Source organism: Triturus cristatus, chromosome 5_2, assembly GCF_964204655.1.
Source record: "Triturus cristatus chromosome 5_2, aTriCri1.1, whole genome shotgun sequence".
Lineage (NCBI taxonomy): Eukaryota > Metazoa > Chordata > Amphibia > Caudata > Salamandridae > Triturus > Triturus cristatus.
The window spans coordinates 374,948,276-374,972,041 of record NC_140588.1 but is presented as its reverse complement, the minus strand read 5'-3'; the positions used below and the strand labels follow the sequence as shown (position 1 = coordinate 374,972,041).

At 46.0% G+C, this 23,766-nt stretch overlaps 1 protein-coding gene across 2 annotated transcripts in view; it reads right to left on the bottom strand.

The window, feature by feature from the left end:
• Positions 1 to 8,460: 8,460 nt before the first annotated feature.
• RIOK1 (RIO kinase 1) overlaps positions 8,461 to 23,766 on the bottom strand; it is a 219,907-nt gene continuing 204,601 nt past the window's right edge. For both annotated transcript variants that reach the window (XM_085607225.1, XM_085607226.1), the window contains exons 16-17: positions 16,244 to 16,399; positions 8,461 to 8,895 (exon numbers count right to left, since the gene is read on the bottom strand). In XM_085607225.1, coding sequence (XP_085463351.1) covers positions 8,785 to 8,895; positions 16,244 to 16,399 — 267 coding nt within the window. In that variant the 3' untranslated portion in view covers positions 8,461 to 8,784. The remainder of the gene's footprint in view (positions 8,896 to 16,243; positions 16,400 to 23,766) is intronic.

Here is a 23,766-nt window from a genome sequence, read left to right as displayed (position 1 = left end):
GAGGCTCAAAGAGAGTGAGTAGGATTGGGAGAAAGCCATCAGCGAAAGAGGAGAGAGAATGGGTGGCTTTGAAATGATAGTGCAGTGAGACGAAGGGAGCAGAACTGGTTTGAGCATTTTTGCCAGGACTGCTTTTGGTTTCCCAGTTCGGTCCTGCTTACTCAGTGTGCATTTTGATCTTATGGTACTGGGCAGCCGAATGGATCACTGCATCACAGGCACTGGTATCATCTGAATAAGCCCTGGGGCAGGAAGCTTGGCACGGATCTTGATAGTGTCATGTGAATTCATATTTGTTCTGTTTGGAATCAAGGATCTTGGAAGGTTTTTCAATTATCAACCCCTCACTAGTGTCCAATCTCAGCATCACAAGAGCCTTTGATGGCGGGTTTGAAGCCAGTGGCTGTGTAGCTTTCAGATCCAGATGGTCCTTTAGGTCGAAGCAGCATCAACTGGTCGGAGGAACCAGACCCGAAGGTTTATGCGGTTTTCGGCTCAACTCAAAGCCAGACTCCCTCAGAAGCGCTGTTCTGACTCAAATGTCAGTTGGCATTTCAGGGTGACAAGATTAACTTTGCGGCATCTTAGATAACCTGGTCTTCAGGCCCACAGTACCTGCTTGCTGGCAACCTCTTGCTCTTCTTTGAAAGCATCCGAGGAGATGGGTTTCTGGACTCATCTCCTTGGACTGCTGGCCTGACCCTCTTCAAGAGGATCTTTGGTTAAGAAAAGGTCTATTATCTAGGCCAAGGCTAGGGCGGTGCGATCGGTGCTACCGCACTGGGTGTTAACTTGGGGTGGGGGCGCCCTGTTTGCAAATATATTATGGCTTGAAAACCACCTGCTGCCGTGTTCCTTGCTTCCAGCAATTTTCAGACATCCATAAAAATGTCATGAAAACTCCAGTGATTAATGTTCTTCCTGGAGAGAGACGGAGTTTTGTCTAGTGAAAGTTTGTTTCTCGTAAGGTAGCACAGAGGGTTAATATGGCTGCTGCCCTGTGCCATGCAGATCACAAAGTGCATATAATGTTAATAGGTCAATGGGTTACTGCTTTTGTCAGAGAGATCTTTTTGTTATTTGCAGTTTATAAGTTAAAATCCTAATATAGATAAATGAGGTATTAAACTGTCATCAAAGAGCTGCATGCAAACTGCAAGGTGTATATTAGACCTACATGTTTTTTTGCCCGGTCTTTCCTTAACCTAATCTTGTACAAAGGGTTAATTTGGGTAGAAATTATTATTATTATTAAAGAGAACCCCTAACAATTAGTGTTATGTTTTAAATTCCGAATTTGTGCTTTACCAGACGAAGGACTCAAACTGCCTACCAGTATCGACAATATGCGACTCCTACATCTTGTAATCCTCTGTCTTATGTAACATTTCCTATGCACTGATTTACACGTTTTAATGTCTCTTTTAAATGTGCGTATGATATAAAGTGCGCTGACACCTCACACTGGTATGAGTGGCACTATAAAACTAAATGAATCTGAGAGACTGGTTATGGAGACTTGAGGGGCAGGGCTGGACGGTGAACCTAAACTGGCCCTGGCAAACACCTCGGCTGGCCCCCGGTGGTGGGGTATGCGGCCGAGCTGTTTGCCAGGGCCGGTTTCGGCCGATTTTGTTACCAGGGGCCGATATTGCAGGCCCCTGGTAACAAAAACGGCCCCCAGGGGCCTAAAACCGGACCCCACTCTGCTGGCCCACCGGCGAAATGCCCGGTGCCCGCTACGGCCTGTCCGGCCCTGTTGAGGGGAACTATTAAATGATGGTAGTGGGGGAATCTGTGACAGCGGTGGTCATTGGGGGGGGGGGGGGGGGGCCAACAAACAATGTGGCACAGGGCGCCACCAGTGCTAATGCCGGCCCTGCTTGCCGCTATATCTTATGGTGAGCCACTACTAGCTTCATAGGATGTAAAAAAAACAACCCTTGCAGGTAGAACTTCAACTCCCTGCCCACACTCTTGCAGGCAGTTAACACGGGGGAGCAAACAAGTGGACCCGGCTCCCACTGTACCCGTGATGGGTGCAAGCAGGGGAGCCAGCAGGGCTGCATTTGCTGTGGGTGTCCCAAATGGGACCGGGCAAGAATGTCAAGTTTGAATTTGTTGGTGCCACAGGAGTCCCCAGGTGATAGGTCCTCGGCCCCCTAAAAATAGCTCATGAGAGGGGAGGCCATTTTTTTAGCAGAACCAGTGATCCATGGTTTTGTAAAAAAAAAAACATGTCACGGAGAGGTGGGCCATGCACTGCTTATACCCTCACATACTACATCACGCATGACATGTTCTGTAACAGCATTCATAATATCACTTATGAACGCTAAAATCCTGCAAAGTGTTTATTGTAAGATCCACTGTATCTGGCAAGTGTAGTAGGCCAACTCTTCACGATGATGGAGGAAACCCAAATGTAGAGTTTAAGAACCAGCCTGAACTTGTCTTGGTGATCAGTTTTCTAGTCTCCTGAGATGGTGGGAGAAACTGTCCTATAACAGAGTCAATCATTTGGAAGATAATCCAAAAAGACCATTTGTCTTCCAGAACTGCCAAAGAGGCCCTCGCAAGAATTCCAATACGAGTTCTGAAAGGACCCTACCATGAAGGAAAGTGGAATTTCGGCTTGGCTCATTCGATGCATCCACTTTCTTATTTGTCAACCCTACAGATGTTGTTGTCCACCCTTCTAGAATTAGAAAGGAGATGGCTCCTCCAGAGCCAAAGAATCATCAACATAAATACTACATATCATAAGACTGTGCAAAACTGCTCTGTATTCATAGTTGTACTTATTCATGAAAAACGAGTATAGGGTTTGCTTTTCTTCTGATTTCAGTGTAACTGAGACACCGCATAAGGATAGGAACTAACTGGGAACCTTGACTATATCTTCTGATATTTTCCCTCGTCTACTACAACTTATTTCTCCCATTTCTTTCCACTGGTCTGTTTTTCTCAGTGTATTTAGGTCTCGCTGAGCCCAGCGCATGCGCTGGCTCAGAGAGGCATTTTGGAGGTGAGTTTTCAAAGTGCTGCTGGCTGGCCTAGCGCTTGCGTTGACGCGAGCGTGCACGCGCGAACCACTAGCCTTCAGAAGCACTTTGAAAACTCGCGATGACTTTCGCTTTCAGAGCGATCGCGATGACTTTCGCTTTTACAGCCGCGCGGCGTTACTTTTACTGCCGCACGGCCAATGCTTGTTATTATTTTATTTTGCCTTCCATGTTTTCCTATATATTTTAAATGTAGCTTCTTCCATGAGTCCCTTTCAACGTCATTATTCCTGTTAACTGTATTTCACCATCCTGTTTTCATTATTTTTGCCTCACACCCACAGTATCCTTTCGACCCTTTAAAGTATTAATGCGAGACTCCCCTTTTTTATTTGTTTATCTGTACACCCTATATTTGCGTTTTTTGTCTCTGAGGTCAAAAGCGTGTCTGCTGCCAAACTTGGTTGTGCTTTCACCTGTGTAAGTGTAGGAGACTAACCTAACCTTTGGTCCACAGTGGGATGCCAGGTATCACTTTTCTGGAGGCGTGCCACCATAAAAGTGGAAGGGAGTTTGGCTGTTTGGGACACAGTGGCGCGTTTTTTACCCTGTTTCAGGTCATGAAACTCAGATATAAAGTAGGTGTTGGATATTTACATATGAGTGGATGGTGCAATAGTCTGGCAGAGAGGTGCATGGCTTTTCCCCTGCTTGTAACAAATCAAGAAAGGGGAGGGGAAGAAGGAACTGCGATCCATTCAGCTTCCTTATTCTATATAAAAAAATCAAGTGGGGAATGGATCACTTGTCCTGAGTAACCAGGGTTTTTTTAAATTTTCGTATGCTATACTGATAAAAAAAAACCTCATTCACGTACAGAGGTAGCGGTGGCGGTATATCTTGGTTCTCGGGGCAATCGCAAGGGCTGAAACATGTCGCCCTTTTTATGGACATATTAGGTGCGGGAGATTCATAATAAATCTCCCTACGCACTGAACTATTTTTAGATTATCTCGAATCCGGATTTATTAAAAAACTTTACCTGGCTGTACGAGCATTTTAACTATTCTTTTTTTTCTCACTGTACATAATCCAACCATCACTGATCACTACTGCACTAACCAGTGGTACACCTCCCGGTGGAGGAAGCATAAAAACTAACCCGATGATGATGCTGTCACGTTTTTAAAGAGAAAGGCGGAGAACCAAGATATACCGCTACCTCTGTACGTGAATGAGGGTTTTTTATCAGTATAGCATACGAAAATTTTAAAAAACCCTGGTTACTCAGGACAAGTGATCCATTCCCCACTTGATTTTTTGATATAGAATAAGGAAGCTGAATGGATCGCAGTTCCTTCTTTCTCCCCCCTTCTTGATTTGTTATTTTCCCCTGCTTGTTCAGGTTCAAAATGTTCAAAATTGGCACCCTTATGGTGTGGCTGCGAAAAGTGCAAGCAAACTGTAGGCAGACATGTGTCAGAGAGTGCATGGCCTAGCCAGAAAGCTATTCTGAAATGTGGCTTGATTAAGATTCATGCTACTTCTTGGCTTAACCCACTCCTTTTTTTTTTTTAAAACAGTAATTTTCCGCGGCCCTGGGCTTTTCCTATAATCTTACACGCGATACGCGCACTGCTGTGCTACGTCACGTTACCGTGGTAACCAGCTTGTTTATGCGTAGCAGATCTTTATGCAAAGGACTATATACCTCGACAGAGTCCTGTTCTGCACTGCCTTCCCCTTCTTCACCTTAGCGAACCCCACAAAAAGCTGGTATTCCATCCAATGGTCCTTGGTACGATCAATATAAAAGCTGGTTTGGGGCCTAACCATTGGGGCCTCTACTATTTTGAGGAGTGAGAAGAGGCAAAGAACTTTGGGAGTGATGTACAGCCCAACATAGAAAGAAGTCACGACTTTTGGCGAAAATCCCATCAGAGTCCTGAGCACCAATTTGTCCGGGAAAAAGGTTGTGGGGGGCGGTTGCACAAACAGTGTCTGGAGTTCTCACATGAGCCAAGTTGAAGTGATCACAATGAGGAAGACAATCTTTAAAGTTAGCAGACGTAATGAGCAGCTGTGCCTCAGCTCTAAAGAACGTCAAGACCAAGTTAAGGTCCCACTGTGGCATCACAGTTTGGAAGGAAATGAGAAACCTTAGATAAACTGCATCACAAAAGCTGATTTAAGCAAGGATGGCTAATCCAGCAAACACAGAATGGCCGAAACCTATACCACATCAGACAATTTGGTTCGAAAAAGTTCTGTCTTGTGGGTTCCGCGTAGTCCACAAATGTGAGCTCAGCGTCTGCCATAAACGGACTTTGTAGATAGACGCCTGGCAGTAAGGATGACTTGGCAGAACTTCAGGTGGTAAACTGAATGCAGCAATTGCTGCCGCTCTATCTCCAAACATGGAGATGTAGATAGCGCAGAGCTGGGTCTGCTGCACAACCCTGCCCTGCTGCTGCGACAGAAGATGCTCCGAAAGTGGTAGCCTGATCGGAAGATAGATGCTCATACCCAGAAGCTCAAGTAACACACTCTTTTGGCACAATCCGATGCCTCGGGCCCTGTAGTTCCTGATCTTATTCAGAACTGTTGACAGAAGACGCAGAGGCGGAAAAGCATACAGGAGTCTTGGTTTCCATTCCAGCCAGAATGCATCTCCTAAGCAGGAACTTCAACGTGCAAACTTTTTGACACTGTGCGGTCCCAAAAGTGGCAAAAAGATCTAGTTAGGGTTCACTCACCATTGGAAGAGGCCCTGTGTCACTTCGGGATGCAGATGTCATGTATGATTCGCCATGTGCCGCAGGCTAAGCTCGTCCATCCTGGTGTTCAAAGATCCCGCCAGGTGGTTCACAATCAGGGAGATGCTGTAACGTTCCAACCATCATCAGAGACATGAAGACTCTTTGCACAGAACCCCACACAGTCCTGGTATGGAAGTACTACATGGCAACGGTGTTGTACCTGCACCAGCCTCCCCTGATCGACCGCAGGAAGGCTTCGCACCATATAAATGACCTGCATCTTCAACAGACTGATATGGAGCCAGATCATCACCGTAGAACCATAGTCCTCGGATCTCCACCTAGCCGCAGGAGTGGGAATTGGGAGGACTGATGCCATTTGGAAGCTGCACATTCCTTGCCAGAGCCACATCCCCGTCCTTGAAAGGATTGGGGTGACAGCAGTGATAGCTAGGGAGACTAGTGTTGCTTGTTTGCCCCCAGAGTAGCCTTGGAAGGCCCTAACCTGCTGAAGAGGCTGTCTGGCAGAGGCCAAAAAGCCCAGCAAGCATGCAGTGGCCCCAATCTCTTTAAAACACTCTAAGACAGAATCAGCTTTGTTGCGAAAAAGACATAAGCCATCAAAAGGCACATCCATAAGGGATAACTGTATGTCACCCGAAAAGTCTGTAGATTTCATCTACACATGGTGGCAGAGCACCACACTAGTACAGATCACTCATCCAGACAGTCATTCTTGTCTAGGCCAACACGAATCACATATTTGGCTGCACCTTGAATGGTTTAAGCCAAGGAGGCCATACATTCTTCCAGATTGTCAGCAAGCTCTTGCAAGCCATGTCCTAGGGAATGCATGTAGCGGTCCCATAGGCAAGTAGCATTTATCAACCTCAAGCCTATGCTAGCTGAAGAAAATATTAGTTTTCCGAATGCCTCAGTCCACTTTGACTCCCTTTCCAGGGAAGTCGTAGGAAATTAATTTGGGGGTACACCTTGCTGGTGGAAGCCTGGACCGTCAGGCTCTCTGGAGTAGGATGTTGCATTAAGGGGTCAGGGTTGTCAGGGGCTGGCCTGTGAGCCACTTCTCTATTCACTGGTAGCCAAGAGAAAGACTTTGACCAAGTGTCCATCAAGGTGTCAGCGAGGGCTTCACTGAACGAGATCAAAGGCTCAGATAAAGCACGCCCAGGTTGCAAATCTTCCGTAAGAACATCTGTCTTAACTTCATCAGAAGGTAGACGTAGGTCCAGGACCTCAGCAGCAAGTCGAATTACCACAGCAGAGGAAGCACTCTCTCCCTCGGAGTCCCTAAGAGGCAAAATCAAACATGTATCATGGAAAGTATCGGGCACATTGGCCTCAAGTAAATTCACATACAACTGTCATCATCATAGTGAGGAGGTAAATCACCCCTATCCCACCATCTTTATCTCCAGCTGGTGACAAGCCATGGGCCGAATTAGAGACAAATAAACAATGGAGTCACTGAGTACGCATGCCTTGATGGTAATGGAGGCAGAGGATCAGACCCAGGCAGTGAGGAGATCGGCTGCACTGCAGTGGGCTCTGAGCACAACCTCAGGCTGGGCCGAGATGAAGCTGGCTCGGGGTCAGACAGCGGAGTCCACACCAGCTGCACCTTCGGCCCTGTTGGTATCGCCTTATTTGAGGAAGGGACCAGCCCAGGTCTTGGAGCCAAAGTGGTAGTCTCACCCTGAGTTGGTGCAAAACCAATAGGCAATAACCCTGACTGGTCTCCCCTGTGGCTCCTTGGGTACTAAGGCACACCATAGGAAGCCAGAGAAATGTAAAATATGGGCAGTATGGCCTCCTTAAAGGCCTCAATCTGCTGTTGTGTCACCGATGGCCCGAGGAACTTACGGTGCATCAGGATCAACTGCAAAATCGGCTCCTCAATTGGAGATTGGGAGTGAGATCAAATGCCACCTTGATGTCCTCGCGACTTCTCTTTATGTAACTAGTGGCGGGATGGAGTTGAGTGCTGCTTCATCTTCTTAAGCTTCCTATTAGCCTTCGATTTTGACTTACCAGATGACTTCAACTGTGATGAGGGCCTCTCACAAGAGCAGCCTCAACAGTGGGGGCACGCCCTCAACTGGACTGAGAGTGGGTCAAACCCGAGGTCCGGAAGTTCTTCCTGTCTTCTACGACAAACCGCTTCACTTCAAAGTCCCAGATTGGTTCCACACGTATGAGGACACAACTCATCGCATGACTTGGATTCGTGCCTGAAGCCAAAAAAAAAAGGCATACTTTGCATGGGTCTGTGACTGACATCCGCTTTCTGCAGTCGTGGTTTGAAACCAGTAGATTTGGCAGGGACATTTCTCTTGCACACTGGATTCAGTATTTGGGGGTCATAAAAAGGCAAAATTGAGAGTGGCGCTCCAGACCCATGATCAAAGCTACAGAAAGAAAGAAACTGATGTTACGTGCAGGGGTGGTGCTTATATGCATCTCCGCTCCATTATTTCTGGGGCAGAACGAAGCCAAAGTGGGCTGCAAGGCATCAACCTAGGGGCACCTGGAGCACGGATATAAAAAGCTTCGAAATCCAGTCTGGCGCTTGAGAAATATTCTAAAGTTGAGGAATCTGTGGTTGGAAGTATCCATCAGAATGCTTACATTTCTCTAATTAATTACACTAAAGTTACCATAATTGATAAGACACCAGCTTTGCTTTGTACCATTGGTACTTTCTTTTACAAGTAATTTATTAATTATAATGCGCATTTTTCTAGCATTGTAAAGGAATATGCCTCTATGCTCCAGCGACGAGAGTCCGATCTCTTCCACATCTCAATAGCAATATAGTTTATTAAGGTACTGTACAGAATACATTGCTCCAAATTGATGCACATGTGCTCACACACACACAGACAGACCTCACACACTGTTTAATTATCAAGAACCTTTAAGATGAATATATAAATAGAAATATACATATAAAATGTTGCGAAACATCAGCTTCGCCAACACTGTACAGTTTCAAATGTCCTCTATTTGCCTTTCTTCATTTTAGCGGTTTTCTCTTTTCGTTTCTTCACATGCTTTGGGGTTTTGGTTTTCCTTTTTTCTCTCTGGGCTTCTTTGGTAAGCTTTTTTCGTTCCTGTGATATATAAAAAGTCATGATTACAATTGCAAATAAGAACTAATGCATCCAGGTAAAAATAAATATATATACAATGAGAAAAGTAAACTTTGTTCAGCGAGTATAACCTTATACAGAGATATAGCCGGTCATGTAAGGAAACACTAGTGTGTGAAAAAAGAATGCCCAACAGGCAATGGACGACTATAAACATGCAAGTCACATAAAAGTGTGTTCATAAATCTTTGTACACAGCAAGTAATTGGTTTGCTCTTTATATACACGTGGCACACGTTGTTCGGCTTTAATGATTTGTACCCTGCAGTCTTCCTCTCAGTTGAGCTGGTTTTAGGTCGAGCCTAGAGCAGCGCATGCGCTGCTTGCTCGACTTTTAGTAAGGGGGTTTCCAAAGTGCTACCTGGGGCTTTTGCTGGCTTCAAGCTTGTGTGCATGTGCGCGTGAACGTGCACAGGCCATCTGGCTTTTTGTAATGGCTCATTAAGCCTTACAGCCTTACAGTGTGTGAATCTCCTCCCCTCCCCTACCCGCTCCCTCCTCGTCAGCTTTATTTTCACTCCTCTCGCGCATCTGTCTCTCTTCTCCCTGTTCCTCTCTCGTCTCTTATCTTTTTCTCTCTTTGCTTTCACTTTCTATCCCCTCCTCTCACCTACCCCCTCCCTTCTCCCACTCCCTCCTCGTCAGCTTTATATTCACTCCTCTCGCGCATCTGTCTCTCTTCTCCCTGTTCCTCTCTCGTCTCTTATCTTTTTCTCTCTTTGCTTTCACTTTCTATCCCCTCCTCTCACCTACCCCCTCCCTTCTCCCACTCCCTCCTCGTCAGCTTTCTATTCACTCCTCTCGCGCATCTGTCTCTTTCTTCTGCCTGTTCCTCTCTCTTGTTTCTTATCTTTTTCTCTCTTTCCTTTCACTTTCTATCCCCACCCCTCCCCTACCCCCTCCCTTCTCCCACTCCCTCCTCGTCAGCTTTATATTCACTCCTCTCGTGCATCTGTCTCTTTCTTCTGCCTGTTCCTCTCTCTTGTTTCTTATCTTTTTCTCTCTTTCCTTTCACTTTCTATCCCCACCCCACCCCTCCCCTACCCCCTCCCTTCTCCCACTCCCTCCTCGTCAGCTTTATTTTCACTCCTCTCGTGCATCTGTCTCTTTCTTCTGCCTGTTCCTCTCTCTCGTCTCTTATCTTTTTCTCTCTTTCCTTTCACTTTCTCTTTGCGCTTCTTAGTAAGGATTTCCCATTGCAAATTTGGTAACGATACTCAGCCTCATGCATCAAGCCAAAATCCAGTCGGTAAAATACCGATTCCTTATTAGCTCCCGGTAGCGAGTCCCAAATCCCCAATCCCAATGCATCAACCCAAAACGTGAGCAAATAACGAATCGCTAAATAAATATCCGCTAACATACCGAATCGGTAATACCAAAAATGCTAAGTTACCGAATCGCTAAATACCGAATTAGCAGTTACCGAAATCACTATTAGCTCCCGGAAAGTGCCAATAGCAAATAACGAATCGCACCCCAATGCAACAAAACTCGCTAATAACGAAAATGCCTGAAATCGCTATTTTGCCAGAGCTAAATAAGGGGAATCAAAACCTGGAGGTAAAGTTACAAAAAAAAAAAAAAAAAATTGCAAAAAATATTCCTACATGTGCAAATGATTGAGGCAATCACTAATCCCTTAAAGGTGGCCCAGGAGACCCTGTTGGCTCCCACAAAATGGCTGCCCTCTACATGCTTGCTAGGAGGATGCGGATCAATGCAGCAGGACAGCGAAGGAGAAGGGTCCAGGAGCGAGTTTTCAGACTGCGCATAACCTTGCTCGGGCAGAATGAGAACGAGGTGTACCAGAAGTATCGCCTCAATCGCGCTATGATCATGCGCCTGATTGCAGACCTGGAACCATTGCTGCAGCACCAGACACACCGGGCAAATGCAATCCCTGCGCACGTTCAGGTCCTATGCAGCCTGCACCTACTGGCCTCAGGGAGTTTCCAGGGTGTAATTGCGGTGGCCGGAGGTGTTTCGCAAAGCGCACTGTCACGCTTCTTCAGGAAATTCCTAGATGCCATGCTGACAATGCTCCACACACACATCAGCTTCCCCACAACCCCACAGCAGTTGGACCGCACCAAACAGGCTTTCTACCAGGTGGCACAATTCCCACATGTGATTGGATGCATCGACTGCACGCATATCCCCATTTGCCCTCCAGCTGCAAATGAGTACATATTCCGGAACCGCAAGTCATACCACTCGATCAACGTGCAGGTTGTGTGCGATGCCAAGAACATCATAACGGACCTAGTGGCACAATTCCCGGGGAGCACACACGACTCATACATCTTCCGCAACAGTGGAATGCACAGGCGACTCATCAACGGAGAATTTGGAGAGGGACTCCTGCTAGGTACGTAGAAATACGCTTGCCCACACCAACACCACACATGTATGTACATCACCAATGCTAAGTCTATGCTTCTATCCTCTAGGTGACAGTGCCTACGCCCTGCGGGAATACTTACTCACCCCATACTTAAATCCAGCAACCCCGCAGGAACATCGCTACAACGCTGCACACATCAGCACCAGGAATGTGATAGAGAGGACTTTTGGGATTCTCAAGAGCCGCTTCCGTATCCTCCACAAGACTGGCGGCGCCATGTTATACCAACCAGAAACATGCTGTCGGATAATTGCTGTATGTGCAATGCTGCACAACATTGCCACCAGAAGGGGGATACCAATAGAGGTGGACAGGGATGACGACCACCGGGCTGACCAACCACCCGCCCAACGACGACAGGCACACATCTCAAACACAGCAGAGGGCCATAGGAGGCGGACATATATTATGCAACATAATTTTTGAAACATGGGGAAATGAGACATTACAAGTTGGTTTGGGGTGCAACTGTTTAATGCACAGTAGCACTGAGGATTGTGCAACAAAACTAGCATTGTAAATCATGCTCCAATTGCATCATTGAAAATAAAAGGTGCCTTAAAGTCACGCCTGTGCATACACAGTGATTGGATGGCCATGGTTGCCCCACCATGGTCCTGCATGCATGTCCAACTGTCTAGTGGCGCTTCCCACGTACCCCAAGCCTCCGCTCAGGTGTATCCAATGCCTCACCACGGCCTGTCCCCGCGGAGGCACGCGAACTGCGGCGCCTGGTGCTGGCCTCTGCCAGTGACACGCTGCTGACACTGGAGGCAGCCTCACTTGTGTCATCCCCTCCCAATGCAGCAGCACTGCATGTGCTGCTCTGAAGGTGTTCCACAGCAGTGGTGATGTGTCCAAGTGACTTTGCCACATCCCCGCAGAAGTGCCCAAGGTCCACCTGCAGGGCGACTGAGCGGCGTGCCAACACAGCGGTGCTGTTGCTGTGCCGTGTGATGGCCTTGGTAGCGGCGGAGGTACGCAACATTTGCTGCCGGTGACTCCTCTTCTGGCACTCATGGCCCTCCCTCGTGGCACGGGTGAGCTCATGTACCTCCTCCCTGAGCTGAGCATTGCCCTCTGCAACCGCTGTGGTCATGTCCCTGACCGCCGTGCTCATGTCCGTGACTGCTGCAGCCATGGCGCGCATCTCCCTAGCAAGGCGCACAATATTGCAGCTAATGTTAGCCACATGTCGCCCCTGCATGAGCTGTGTACGCAGCATCCTCTCCTCAATTGCAGAGGTTGTTGGGACATCCTGTTCGGCTGAGGAGACGGAACTGCGACGAGCCCTGTGCCGCCGTGCGCGTCTAGCACCTCCAGGTGGTGCATCAGGTGGTGTGTATGTGCTCTGCCTGGGTGCCAATTGCGAGGTGGTTGTTCCCATCTCCTGCAAGGGCGCAACTTGGGACCTGCGCCTCTGCGCTGTTGAGGCTGTAGTAGATGCAGCCTGTTTGGCTGGTGCCGTTGCTTGTGGCGCTGGTGCAGGTGCCGTAGCTTGTGGCGCTGGTGGAGGTGCCGTAGCTAGTGGCGCTGGTGGAGGTGGTGCTGTTGGGGTGGCAGGTGTTGGCGATGCATGCGCGTCCTGCGCTGTCTCCTGGTCTGACTCGACGGGTGTTTCCGATATGACCAGCTGGCTGCTGTCGTCCGAATCCCCAGGTGATGCATCTGTGTGTGAAACAGTGCATGGTTAGTGGGATAATTACAACTACAAGTGTTGTACACATTAATCTCCCTCTGTGGTCCACTACATGAACAGTCTCCATCCATGTTCAACTGATGTGGTGTATGGTCATTGGATTTACGCCTGTACATGCACACTGGGCTGACTAGACTACAACTCCCAAGATGCACTGGTGTCATGTGTTAAGCTGTCTGTGCCAGAGCTGCAGACACACTGAGATCGGGCTGGGGGCATGGAAATGGATTTACGCAATGCTGGGTGTGGGCACATGCATGCATCTTACCTTGGGCACTTGTGGCTGCGCCGGACGTGTCCATCTGGGTCACCCCCACGACGGCTTCCCGCTCTATCGTCCCTTCCACAAGGTCCTCCAGGGCTGTGTTGGCTGGTGCTGTGGATGCTCCGCCTCCAGTCCTGCTCGCCTCCCGGAGCCTCTCCGCAATCCTCTCTTTGGCACACTTCCGCAGGTCGTACCACCTTTTTTTGAGGTCGTCGATGCTGCGGGTCGTGACGCCAACAGCATTCACCCTCTCACGGATGCGCAGCCATATGCGCCGCTTCTCCTGCTCAGGCACCTTGAGGGACAGCTTGCCAAAGAGGCGGTCATGTTTGCTGGAGACTCCGTCGATTAGGTACTCGAGCTCCCTGTCTGAAAATTTACGCTTTCGTTTGCGTGCAGACTCTGCGCTGGATGGCACTTCCTGCGCCATGATGTTTGTGGCTTTTGATTTGCAGAGTCGGTGTGGCCTCACTCTGCACAGGCAGTCCTCCTTCCCAGCTCCTGTCTGCTCCTCTGTCGAGGCAATGTGGGTGGGGCAGCAGTATTTGCTGGTTGGTGATGTCATCTGCACGTTCCCGGAGCGACGTGGCAAATTGCGATTTCGCTAATACCGATTCGGTAATAGCTAACTCGGTATTACCGAACTCGCTATTAGCTAATTCGGTATTACCGAACTCGCTATTTGCTAGGGAGAGTTTGCGTGCCCCGCTATGTAGGAATCGGTAAATTTAGCGATTTTTAAGGAATCGCTAAATTTTACCGAATCTGTTGATGCATGCCATTTACCGATTCCTTAATGGCGATTCCTTAATTTTCGCTATTAAGGAATCGGTATTCGTTTGGTTGATGCATAGGCCCCACTGTTTTGATGTGCTTTAAACATGTTATTTTTGCGTGTACTGTCAAATTGATAGACAAAGAATATAATGTGCATCTTCATCCAATAAATGCAAGGCTTCAAAATAAATTGAATTTCTGAGGACAGATGAGCGAGTGAAGTTCTGAAAAACGAGACACTATTTCTAGGCAGCCTTGCTATAAAAGGTGCAGGAGTTAAACCCGAGCACTGTCATTACGGCAACAAAGTCCTCTTATCAGCCTAACTCTGCTTTGTGATTTGGAGCCTTCTCGGCTCTCTCTGGGCTGGCTTATTTGCTTTCCCAGCAGGACGCAACTTTCATACAGCAGCCTTTCCCAGCAGGACGGGCTCATTCCACAGAACACGTCCCCGTCCTTGAAGTCATCTCCCACCAGCTGCATTTTTCCCATGGGACAGCAAGCGGCTGAAACTGTCCCCATTAACAAGTTTAACCTTCCGAGTCTAGTCTAATGAATATTAGGCAATTTACTTGTTAAAGCAGGGAGGGCAGGGTGACCGAGCAGTGGGGGGGGGGGGGGGGAACGGTCGGGGGGGGGGGGAAGATACCTTGTGCAGGCCCTGCTGTTCTCTACTGTGGCAGCATGCCCAACAGAAGGATTTGGGGCTGGTAATTGGAGCCCCAGATAAAAAGCATGTTTGCTCTTGTTTCTTTTTGGTAATGGAGTCCCTGTCTGGTGTGTAATGATCCTTGCGGGCAGATCGAATGAGGCATCTGTAGGAAAACATTTGGCAAAGAATGATGCCACCATCCAGCAAGCATTACCACGGTTATCTACTGTCTCGAGAAAATGTTGCTGAGGGCACCACTCATATCAAAGGGGAAACAGCATTGGCATAGCCAATAGCTCTCGCCTTTGGGACCTTATAAGTATTTAGTTATGCAGCACAATATCCTTACTGCAACAACATTAACTGTTGCATAGCTAAACATTTGTAAGGTCCCTAAGGCGAGACTTATTGGCTATGCCAATGCTTGTTTTTTTATCTTCTACAACCTACTACGCAAAACAAGCTTCCCCTGCAAACTAGGGGTACGCCAACCTTAACTTTAGAGTTAACTTCATTTTCTTGTTGCTTGATGTAGTGATGAACATGCCTTGTACATCTATTTGGATAAAAGGAATATAATAAATAACACCAGCTAGCTAAAGATGGGTGTCAGAAGAATAACACGCAGTAAATCAAAAAAAGAGTACCCGTATGCAAACAGTTTGAAGCCACCATCTGTATGGAGACAGAAACGTTTCTGGACCGAGTCAAAGCCCACAGCTGCATATATCTTTTTTGTATACTCAGAGACGCATCCCTGGAGAAATGTACTGGGATTCACAAAAAAGAAATAAGGTAACACTGGATATATACAATTCAGTTGTACTAGCTTTTTGTCACAATGCAATATTTGTTTCTCTATGCGGGAGTTCAGTGTCCATCTAGTTCAATGACTGGCAGAGTTTGATGCTTTCTCCCCATGTGGTCAGCTCTAACATTAGAAACCCCATTCTTGGCAACAGCATTGTAAGCTGTTGAACGTGAAATTGCAAAACGTTGACCTTAGCCACATCATGTGTCTGCCTCGAGGATGGAGATTAGGAATGCGCACTGATGCCTGAATGTTTAATACTCCTCCTGGAACTTTTTTTCCTCACACACATTGCATATTTCGGTATATTTTACCAGTCAAAGTGTGCAGGGGGAAAAGAAAAGTTACAATGTTTAAAGAAAACGAAAACGCAGTTTGTTATTGTCTGGTAACGCCCGTGGAATCACTGTCCACTCAAAATGAGGGCCTTGAAGGAGAATTACCATTGAAGCTTAGATATTGGAAATAGTCTAAAAAAATGCCTCTCTTTCTATTATTTCTTCACAAATAGGAAGAAAGAACGAAGGCGTTTTTATCAGAGCGAGGACATTACCGCACACGGAAATCTGAAAAATTATAAAATGCGAAAGCAACATGGTATAACGGAAGGAACCATCAACAAGCCTAATATATGCCGGGGAAGTTAAATATTTTCCCTTTGAGTAAAGGGAAGCCGAAACAATTCTTGTTGCACCAACCTTTTTATCTCCTTCCGGCTCAGTGGATCGATCTTTAGGGTGAATCTGCTCATCTTCCTTATCAGAGCCCGATTCGGCGTCATCACGGCTGGCGGCGTCTGACGAATCGGAATCACTGCATTCCTGCTCGTCTTTGTTTTCAAGCAGCGAAGGAATCTATTGGTGAGAAGGACATTTAAAACCACTCTCATTGGCTCTTTCACATTCTTAATCAATTCGGTTTATGTAAAACATGAAACCTTACAGACAAGGTCTAATTCTGTAGTATTCGGGTGGAAGGTGTTCTTTTTTTCATAACATATGCAGCATCCTTGGAAGCACCCACTTACTGCGACACCAAGAAGGCCGCAGATAACATAACTTATTTCCACAGACCCTTGGTGCCTTTCACACTCAAGTATTTCCACCCCTACGCCTATCAAATAGTCGTCTTATACGCACTCACCAGAGGGACACAAAACTGTTTAAAGGGTATATCTGCCAGTTATTCAAACCCTATCAACCTTATCAATCTCATGTTATTCAGTTTTATCAGTAAGATTCGCCATCACCTGGCCTACGAAGTAATGGCCAGGAATTTATCCTGTAGAGAGGGTAGAGCCAGGATGTGCCTGGGAAAGGCAACGGACGGGGTAGATGAATGACATAACAGTGTGAGAACATAAAAGTTGCTAAAAAAACAAAACCTAGCACAGCTACGGAATACATTCCCAGCAAATAATTTGTAGACCTTCACACCAGCTCCTACTCCCCCTTGCTTACAGTTGAGCCTTTCCCGGATTACCATCCCTCTCGGAGCCCACTGCATGGGTCCCCTGCATCAAACAATACTCTCTATCTATTCTTATTTTTCAGTGCCTTTGTTGAAGTAGTTGCTGTAAGTACAGTGTCCTACCTCACGAATAATAAATGAGTGGCTGTGTATATATTTTTGGGCCATTTAAATACGTTCCAATTTCCTTTCCTTTGCATCTGTTACTATTTCATCTCAATCTGGGGTTCTTTAATATAGGAGTCCCAATCATGATCCCACATTCATTAACGGGATCGAAACGTCGTTGACTGTTGTCATGGGCCCCCCATAAACATTTGTCTTTCTCATACAGCCGACGTTGAATTGATTGTTCTGATAAAGCTCTTTATTTTATTCACATGTTTGTATCCCGTTTGAGAGAGCACCAAGCTCGTGTTCATCTCACCGACACATAAATTGCGTTGGAACTTCGTTATTTTATCATTAAAGTAATTCAATGTTTTAACTTAGGTGTTATTACTTAGGGCCATTGTTACTTTACTTACCCATCTTTTCCTGTAAGGACCAATACTACACATAACACAACCGCTATCAGACACCCGATGCATGAATGAGAGTCCATTATACCAGCAGGATGGCTGCCCCTCACTCCATCCAATCCCTTTTCTGCTAGGGATTCATGGCATGGACGCTAGTGCACGAAAGCACTTTCACTCCATTAGCATACATTTTCTATGGCTGGAGCAGCCAAATAGTCCCTTTCCCATTCTCTGGGCAGAAATGGTGGCCTTCTAATCTCAATCTCTGTTCACGGAAGTTGTGATGGGCTGCCGTCAAGTCACGCTTCATAGCCACTTGGGCTGTTGCAGGCTACTCAGCAGAGTCCCAAAGACAGAGGCATGAGCTAATGGCTTCCGCTGGTGACCCTCTCCTGGGCTTCCACGGAGTAAGCAGTAGGTGGGCCTTGCGGAAGCATTGGGTCCAGTTCCTCAGATCAGGTAAATCTTGATGGTGGTCACACTGGGCCTCTCTGGGGCATGGTGATGTCAAGCCCTCCTTCCAGATGCAGGACTCCAGTAGCACAGCTTCGAGGTGCTTTGGGGCAAAGATGGCCAAATCTGATCAGGTACTCAGGACAACAGCACCAAGACAGACAATCAGTGTTTCAGCACAGAGTGCCTCCAGCAGCTTTGTCTTCAGAGCAGATTAGTCCACTCAGCACAGTCTGGTTCAATGTTGGCCTTAGTCACTCAGGCGATCTGCACGGTACCCTGGCGTACGCACCACAGGTTCACAAGGTTCTTCTTCTGCAGCAGCTGGAACCACTCAGGCATGGGTCCCTACTCCCTCTGTCATGCCAATCACAATCGGTCCCTTGTGCCTCTGTCTTGCCAATCACAATCAAGGACAGATGGCAGGTTCCTTCTTCAGTCGGGCACACATGGGCAAGTGCCACTGCTGCAACATGTATGTATGTGTGTATGTATGTATGTGGCATTTCTACAGCACAACACCTAGCTAAAAGGCAGAGGAGCACTTTGCAGGTTATAAGTTAACCATAAAGTCAACGACTCATAGGAGAAGGACCATGATCTAGTTGAGTAGTTTCCTCCTGTAACAAGTAATTTAGCTCTTTCCCACCATGATTAGTGTATGGCCATGACCTCATGCATTTCCGGGTCTTCCAGTCTTTCCTGCTGAGATCTGACCAAACACTTAAGTGTTCAGGGAGGCCTGGTGTCATCGCTTATTTCATTTCTCAATGTATGTAAACTAGGTTGTCCAATTGTCTCTTTATGAGGTGTTTTCTAAGGTCTCCTGCAAAGGGCCACACTTTCAGCTTCTACTATTTAAGGACTGATCCAAGCCATAGCTTAAATGCAGGGCGATGGGGGTCCTTCCACTTCAGAGTGATGGATCTCCTGGGTAGTAAAAGTGACAACTGAAAAAAACTTGCTCTCGGTTCTTCAGCATTTAAAAACAGCCCTAAAATACTGCTGTCAATCCTGTTCAGGTCGCCAAGCCTCGTTGTAGCTGCAAGTATAGTCATGATCTTACTCCAGTCTACTCCCACTTGGGGCATTCAGAAAACATGTTTTGTTACAGCCTCTAGTGTGCGACACCTGGGACACTCAGAGACAGCATTAGGGTACATTTTGTTTAGTACTTTGAGGTTCAGGTAAGCCTCATCTAGTATGTTAAATTAAATATATCTGAATCTAGTGTTAAGGGATACTCTGTGCTGTGGGGATATTCAAATGTTTTCCCCACTCCTCATCACTGACGGCCCTTTCTATATCTGTCTCCCATCTGGACTTCAGTTTTGCTAGCGAGGTGCATGCATGAATAGTCCCCATCATACATAGTTCTTGGACCAAGGTGTGCACTGGAGGCTCGTAATGCAGTGAAATACTCATGTGTATTCCATAATGTTCTACTAAGATCATGAATGACAGCGGGGAACCCTCTTGAAATAACTATTATTAGTAAGCCTGACTCTTCCCAGGACTCCAGTGATTCTTTGAGAGGGCATGCCTAACATTGGGGATATTATAATATTACATAGAGCAATGCTTGAAGCATATGTGACTGCTTGGTTGGCGATTTTAAACTCCTTTAGAAAAAAAGATGACAATTTGAAGGAAGCAATTGATTTGAGGTCCTCAGAGGAGGGCCTTTGGCAGAGCCAGGGAGGAATAATTTCTGCAGTTATTTTCGTTAATAGGAATTTTGATTAAGTAACAACCCATCAGACACCGAGGCCCATTGCAGATGTGTTACTAGATAGAAATAGTGAATATCAGAGGCTCCCAGACCCCAAGAACCTCATGGCTAGCGGGGAACTTCAACTTGGCCAAAGATACTTTATGCCTGCCAAAGCTTCAAATCAGGTCTATAAGAAGACCATCAAAAGGAAGAAAGAACATTTTCGAGAGTTGAAACAGTAGATTTGAAAGACCCAATGACTTCAGATTTCTCTCCTTCTCCCACGCCCTTTATTTTTTCATTAGGATTCAAAAAGAACGTTCATTAAGTCTCCATAGCAGTAAATGTCAAACATAATGCCCTAAATAAATTAAGCCTTTTTTAGAAAACTAAACAACTCAAAGCTGCTGGTAAGCTTTGATTAAATCACTGTTGGACTGTGGCAATGATGTCCAGGCAGGTCTGCCACATTCATCACTAAATCCTCTGAAGGCCACCTTCTACGCTAAGGCCAGACAAATCCTTGAGAAAGTATGGACAGATTACCTCCATCCTCTTTGCTTTACATTGGCTTCCAACTGAAGTTAGAAGTAAGTTGAAGCCGGGTTGCTTCACATACACAGCCCTGCATCATAACACCCTCTACTACCTCTGGATCTTGCTGATATTATTTGGTGGCAAAAGAGATCTTCAAACGAAGAATACACTACTCCTGGTGGCTCCTCACCTCATAACAACCCGCAAACACCACCAATCCTTTTCAGGAAGAGCTACCGCCTTCTGGAACACACTACAAAGCAAATTATGATTGAACCCCAGACTAACATCCTTCAGCTTACATTTAAAGGCTCACTTCTAATTGTGTAGCGGTCTACAGGTCTACTCCGCCCTCTTTTGCATGCTTTTGTTTTTCTTCATTATCTGCTGAAGGCCTATAGATAGTTGTCCAACCTTTTAATCCCCTCCCTATCAGTACTATTAGGTTCTCTTTATTATTATCTGTTGAAGGTTGCTGTATTAATACATATTACACGTAATTAATTAGCTGTTGGACCTGTAAAGCGCCCACATACTTCTGAGTGAAGGAGAGCTGTACAAAACGTGTAAACAAATAAAACCACTTTATTTTCAATTTAAACATATATTCTTCCTACAAATTTAAATTCTATAGCTGGTGTTGGCTGCCAACCTTTTGGAACTGTCAATGCTTGTTTTGTTATTGTAAACCTTATTTGTTTCAGTAGCTGCAAGACCTTCACCAATGTGTTTAAAAAAACAAAAACATAAATTGGATGAAAGCAAAAAGATTTTTTGTCTCAAACAGGACACATTGCAATAGTAGTGCCTGGCATTAAAGTTAATTACTTTGTGTGCAGATGTGTTGCTTGTGAAAGAGTAGAATACAATCGCTCAAATTGAGGTAAACCTTGGTTGAAGTGTGCTGACCAATAGCCCATGCTGTATGCTACAGTGGGCAGAGGTAATATGGGAATGACAACAATGGGCGAACAGATAAAGAGGGATGGCTGAAAGCCCTTATAAGTAAGCATGTAGTATGTATACGTTTAGTAAAATGAAATGGTCTTGGCTAAATGCCAGACCTAATTCATCGCAGTAAGTCATGGAAAAGAAAACGAAAAAAATGCTTTTACGTTGACTCCAATGTCACTCAATTTACAGGCTATCACTATGATCAACTGCTGACACCTTGTGGTGGCATGTGAACCTGCTTCTTAGTTCAAATAATTCCCTTCCTTTCCATGTGTGGCTCAGCCACCTCTCATGCCCTGCACGTTTTCATCTGCGTCCGGTTGTTGAAGTTGCCCAGAACACAGACGAAGAATGCCAGAGGTGGTAAAAATAAACCTATAAGGATTAGGCTCGCCTTGTTTATACGATTCCTAAGTAAAGGACCAGGGGATTGGGGCCAGGAGAGAGAAGGTCTTGCGCTGACTCTACATTTCTCCAGAGTGCTCAGGCATGCTCTCAATAACAGTAGTATCCTTCTGAGTACTGTCAGTACTTTGAAGCGCATGTAGAACGCTGTCAAGGATCAAACAATTATTTGACGTTTACATCCCGTCCAGACCATTGGCAGAGGCTGGTGACGTATTTTGCCTTCCAGCATGAATTCCTCACTGCGTTGACAAGACGCATTTTGTTTCCAGAAACCACTTGCTGGGTGTTTCTTTGTCATTCTTCGACAGGAGCCTCCTCTGGAAGACACCTCACTTGTAGCGTAAATACTTTTAAAACCATATTTTCAGTTCGGGCAGTTCAAGCAGTAAAAGGGGCTTCAGCAGACCAGGGACTGCCAGTATGCCAGAATATTGACCACAGATGCATCCCTGGTGGCTGGCTGTATCTAGCCATACTACAGGAGCGCTCTACTTTGGGCTTATGCAAGGCTTGAGTATCTGTGCATGTGGAGGTTACCTAAAATCTAGAGTAATTCTTGTTTTTTTGTATGCAAAACAAGACCTATGTGATGACCTGAGCCCACACCCTCGTGATGGTATACAGATCTACAGGACGGCCACAGTAAACCTGCTGGGTGACCATTTTGCTTTCTGGGTTCACCAAACCACGAAACGTTTAAATAAAAATAAAAAAAAAAGCCCCCAGAGCTGATGGAGGTGGAAATAGTTAAACTGAAGTGGCTATGGACCAATGAGGATAACATTTGGGATACACCGGGGGGAATTGTAAAAGATAACAAGGGACATAACTTGAGTCTGGAAGTGGAAAAAAACGTATAAAGAAAAAATAAATTTAGGAACGATTTGACTTATTACAGAAACAAATTATTTCAATACCAGTAAACGAAAAGACTAAAAACTTGGCAGTAAACCCAGAAATTCAGGTCACCAGGACTCCCTTTACATTACATGGTGTTTTTGATGAGGCTCTAATGAGATTTCAAAGCTTTATTCTTCCATATATTTCGCAATTCTTACATCACCCCAGAATAGTTTCCACTGATGAAGCCACTCCACTTCCAGTTTGGGGATGTGGAACAACCACTGGAACTCATTAATAATAGACATTTTGAACATTTGAAGATAACAAGCAGTATGACTCAAAAGCACATCATTCTTGGTTGATGATTCCCATTCTTGTCCAGATTTGTTCGATTACAATAGTCGTAGGCGATAAGAATTGCCACAGAAAGGCATGTCTAGTCCCCGCCCTGAGAGTGGCCAAGATGAAAGAGGAGGAGGGCGTGTCTCGCCTCTCCCCGCTAGGCCCAGAGCCCATCTAAAGCAAACTACTGCCATAGCAGCAGCTCGCCACTATAGCCAACAAATCCCTAAGTAGTACAGGAAAAGGTGCACAGTGGCAATGAGGGTGCACTGAGACCTGTCAGACAGGACTATACACAATATTTCTCATTCTACAAAATTAAAACAAGATGAGTGCACATCATGCCAGCACAACATTTGAGCTTCACAGTAGCATCATTTTGCTGATGGGGAGGGTAGAGGGGTCCAGCTAAATGGTCAATGGAGGGGGCCCCAATATCACTATCAGCGGTATGTACCCCAAATCGGGGACAAGGAGCATTCCTGAAGCACAGAATCCAGAAATAATTTACTATAACAATTGGCCTACTGATAATGGGTGGGAATATATGGAGGTAGGGACACTTCCTGGATGAACTGGGGGTGGGGGACTGGGCGGTATGGCAGTGATCGTAAGGGAAGAGTGAACTGGCTATCCAATCTGGGAATAGTGGACACGTAGAGAACGAACCAAGCTAGAAAGAGAAATTATACGCACTTCTCCACTGCACATTACCATTATCTATTCATAAGTTTAAGAAACTCAGTTTTTCTTTTTTGCATGTAAAAACATTCACTGTGTCGTCCAAGTTCAGGTCCAAACTCGTGGTTAAGGATATAGTAACCAGGCTATTAAAAATAAATTCCAAGGAAACCAATTAGAGATCCTACTGGAAAATTCAAAGATTTTGGAATGGATGTTCCACCAACTAGATAGTGACATGCTACATCAACGGTGCCTATCTACACCCTGGTAGGATAGTACCACCATGGCAGACTCA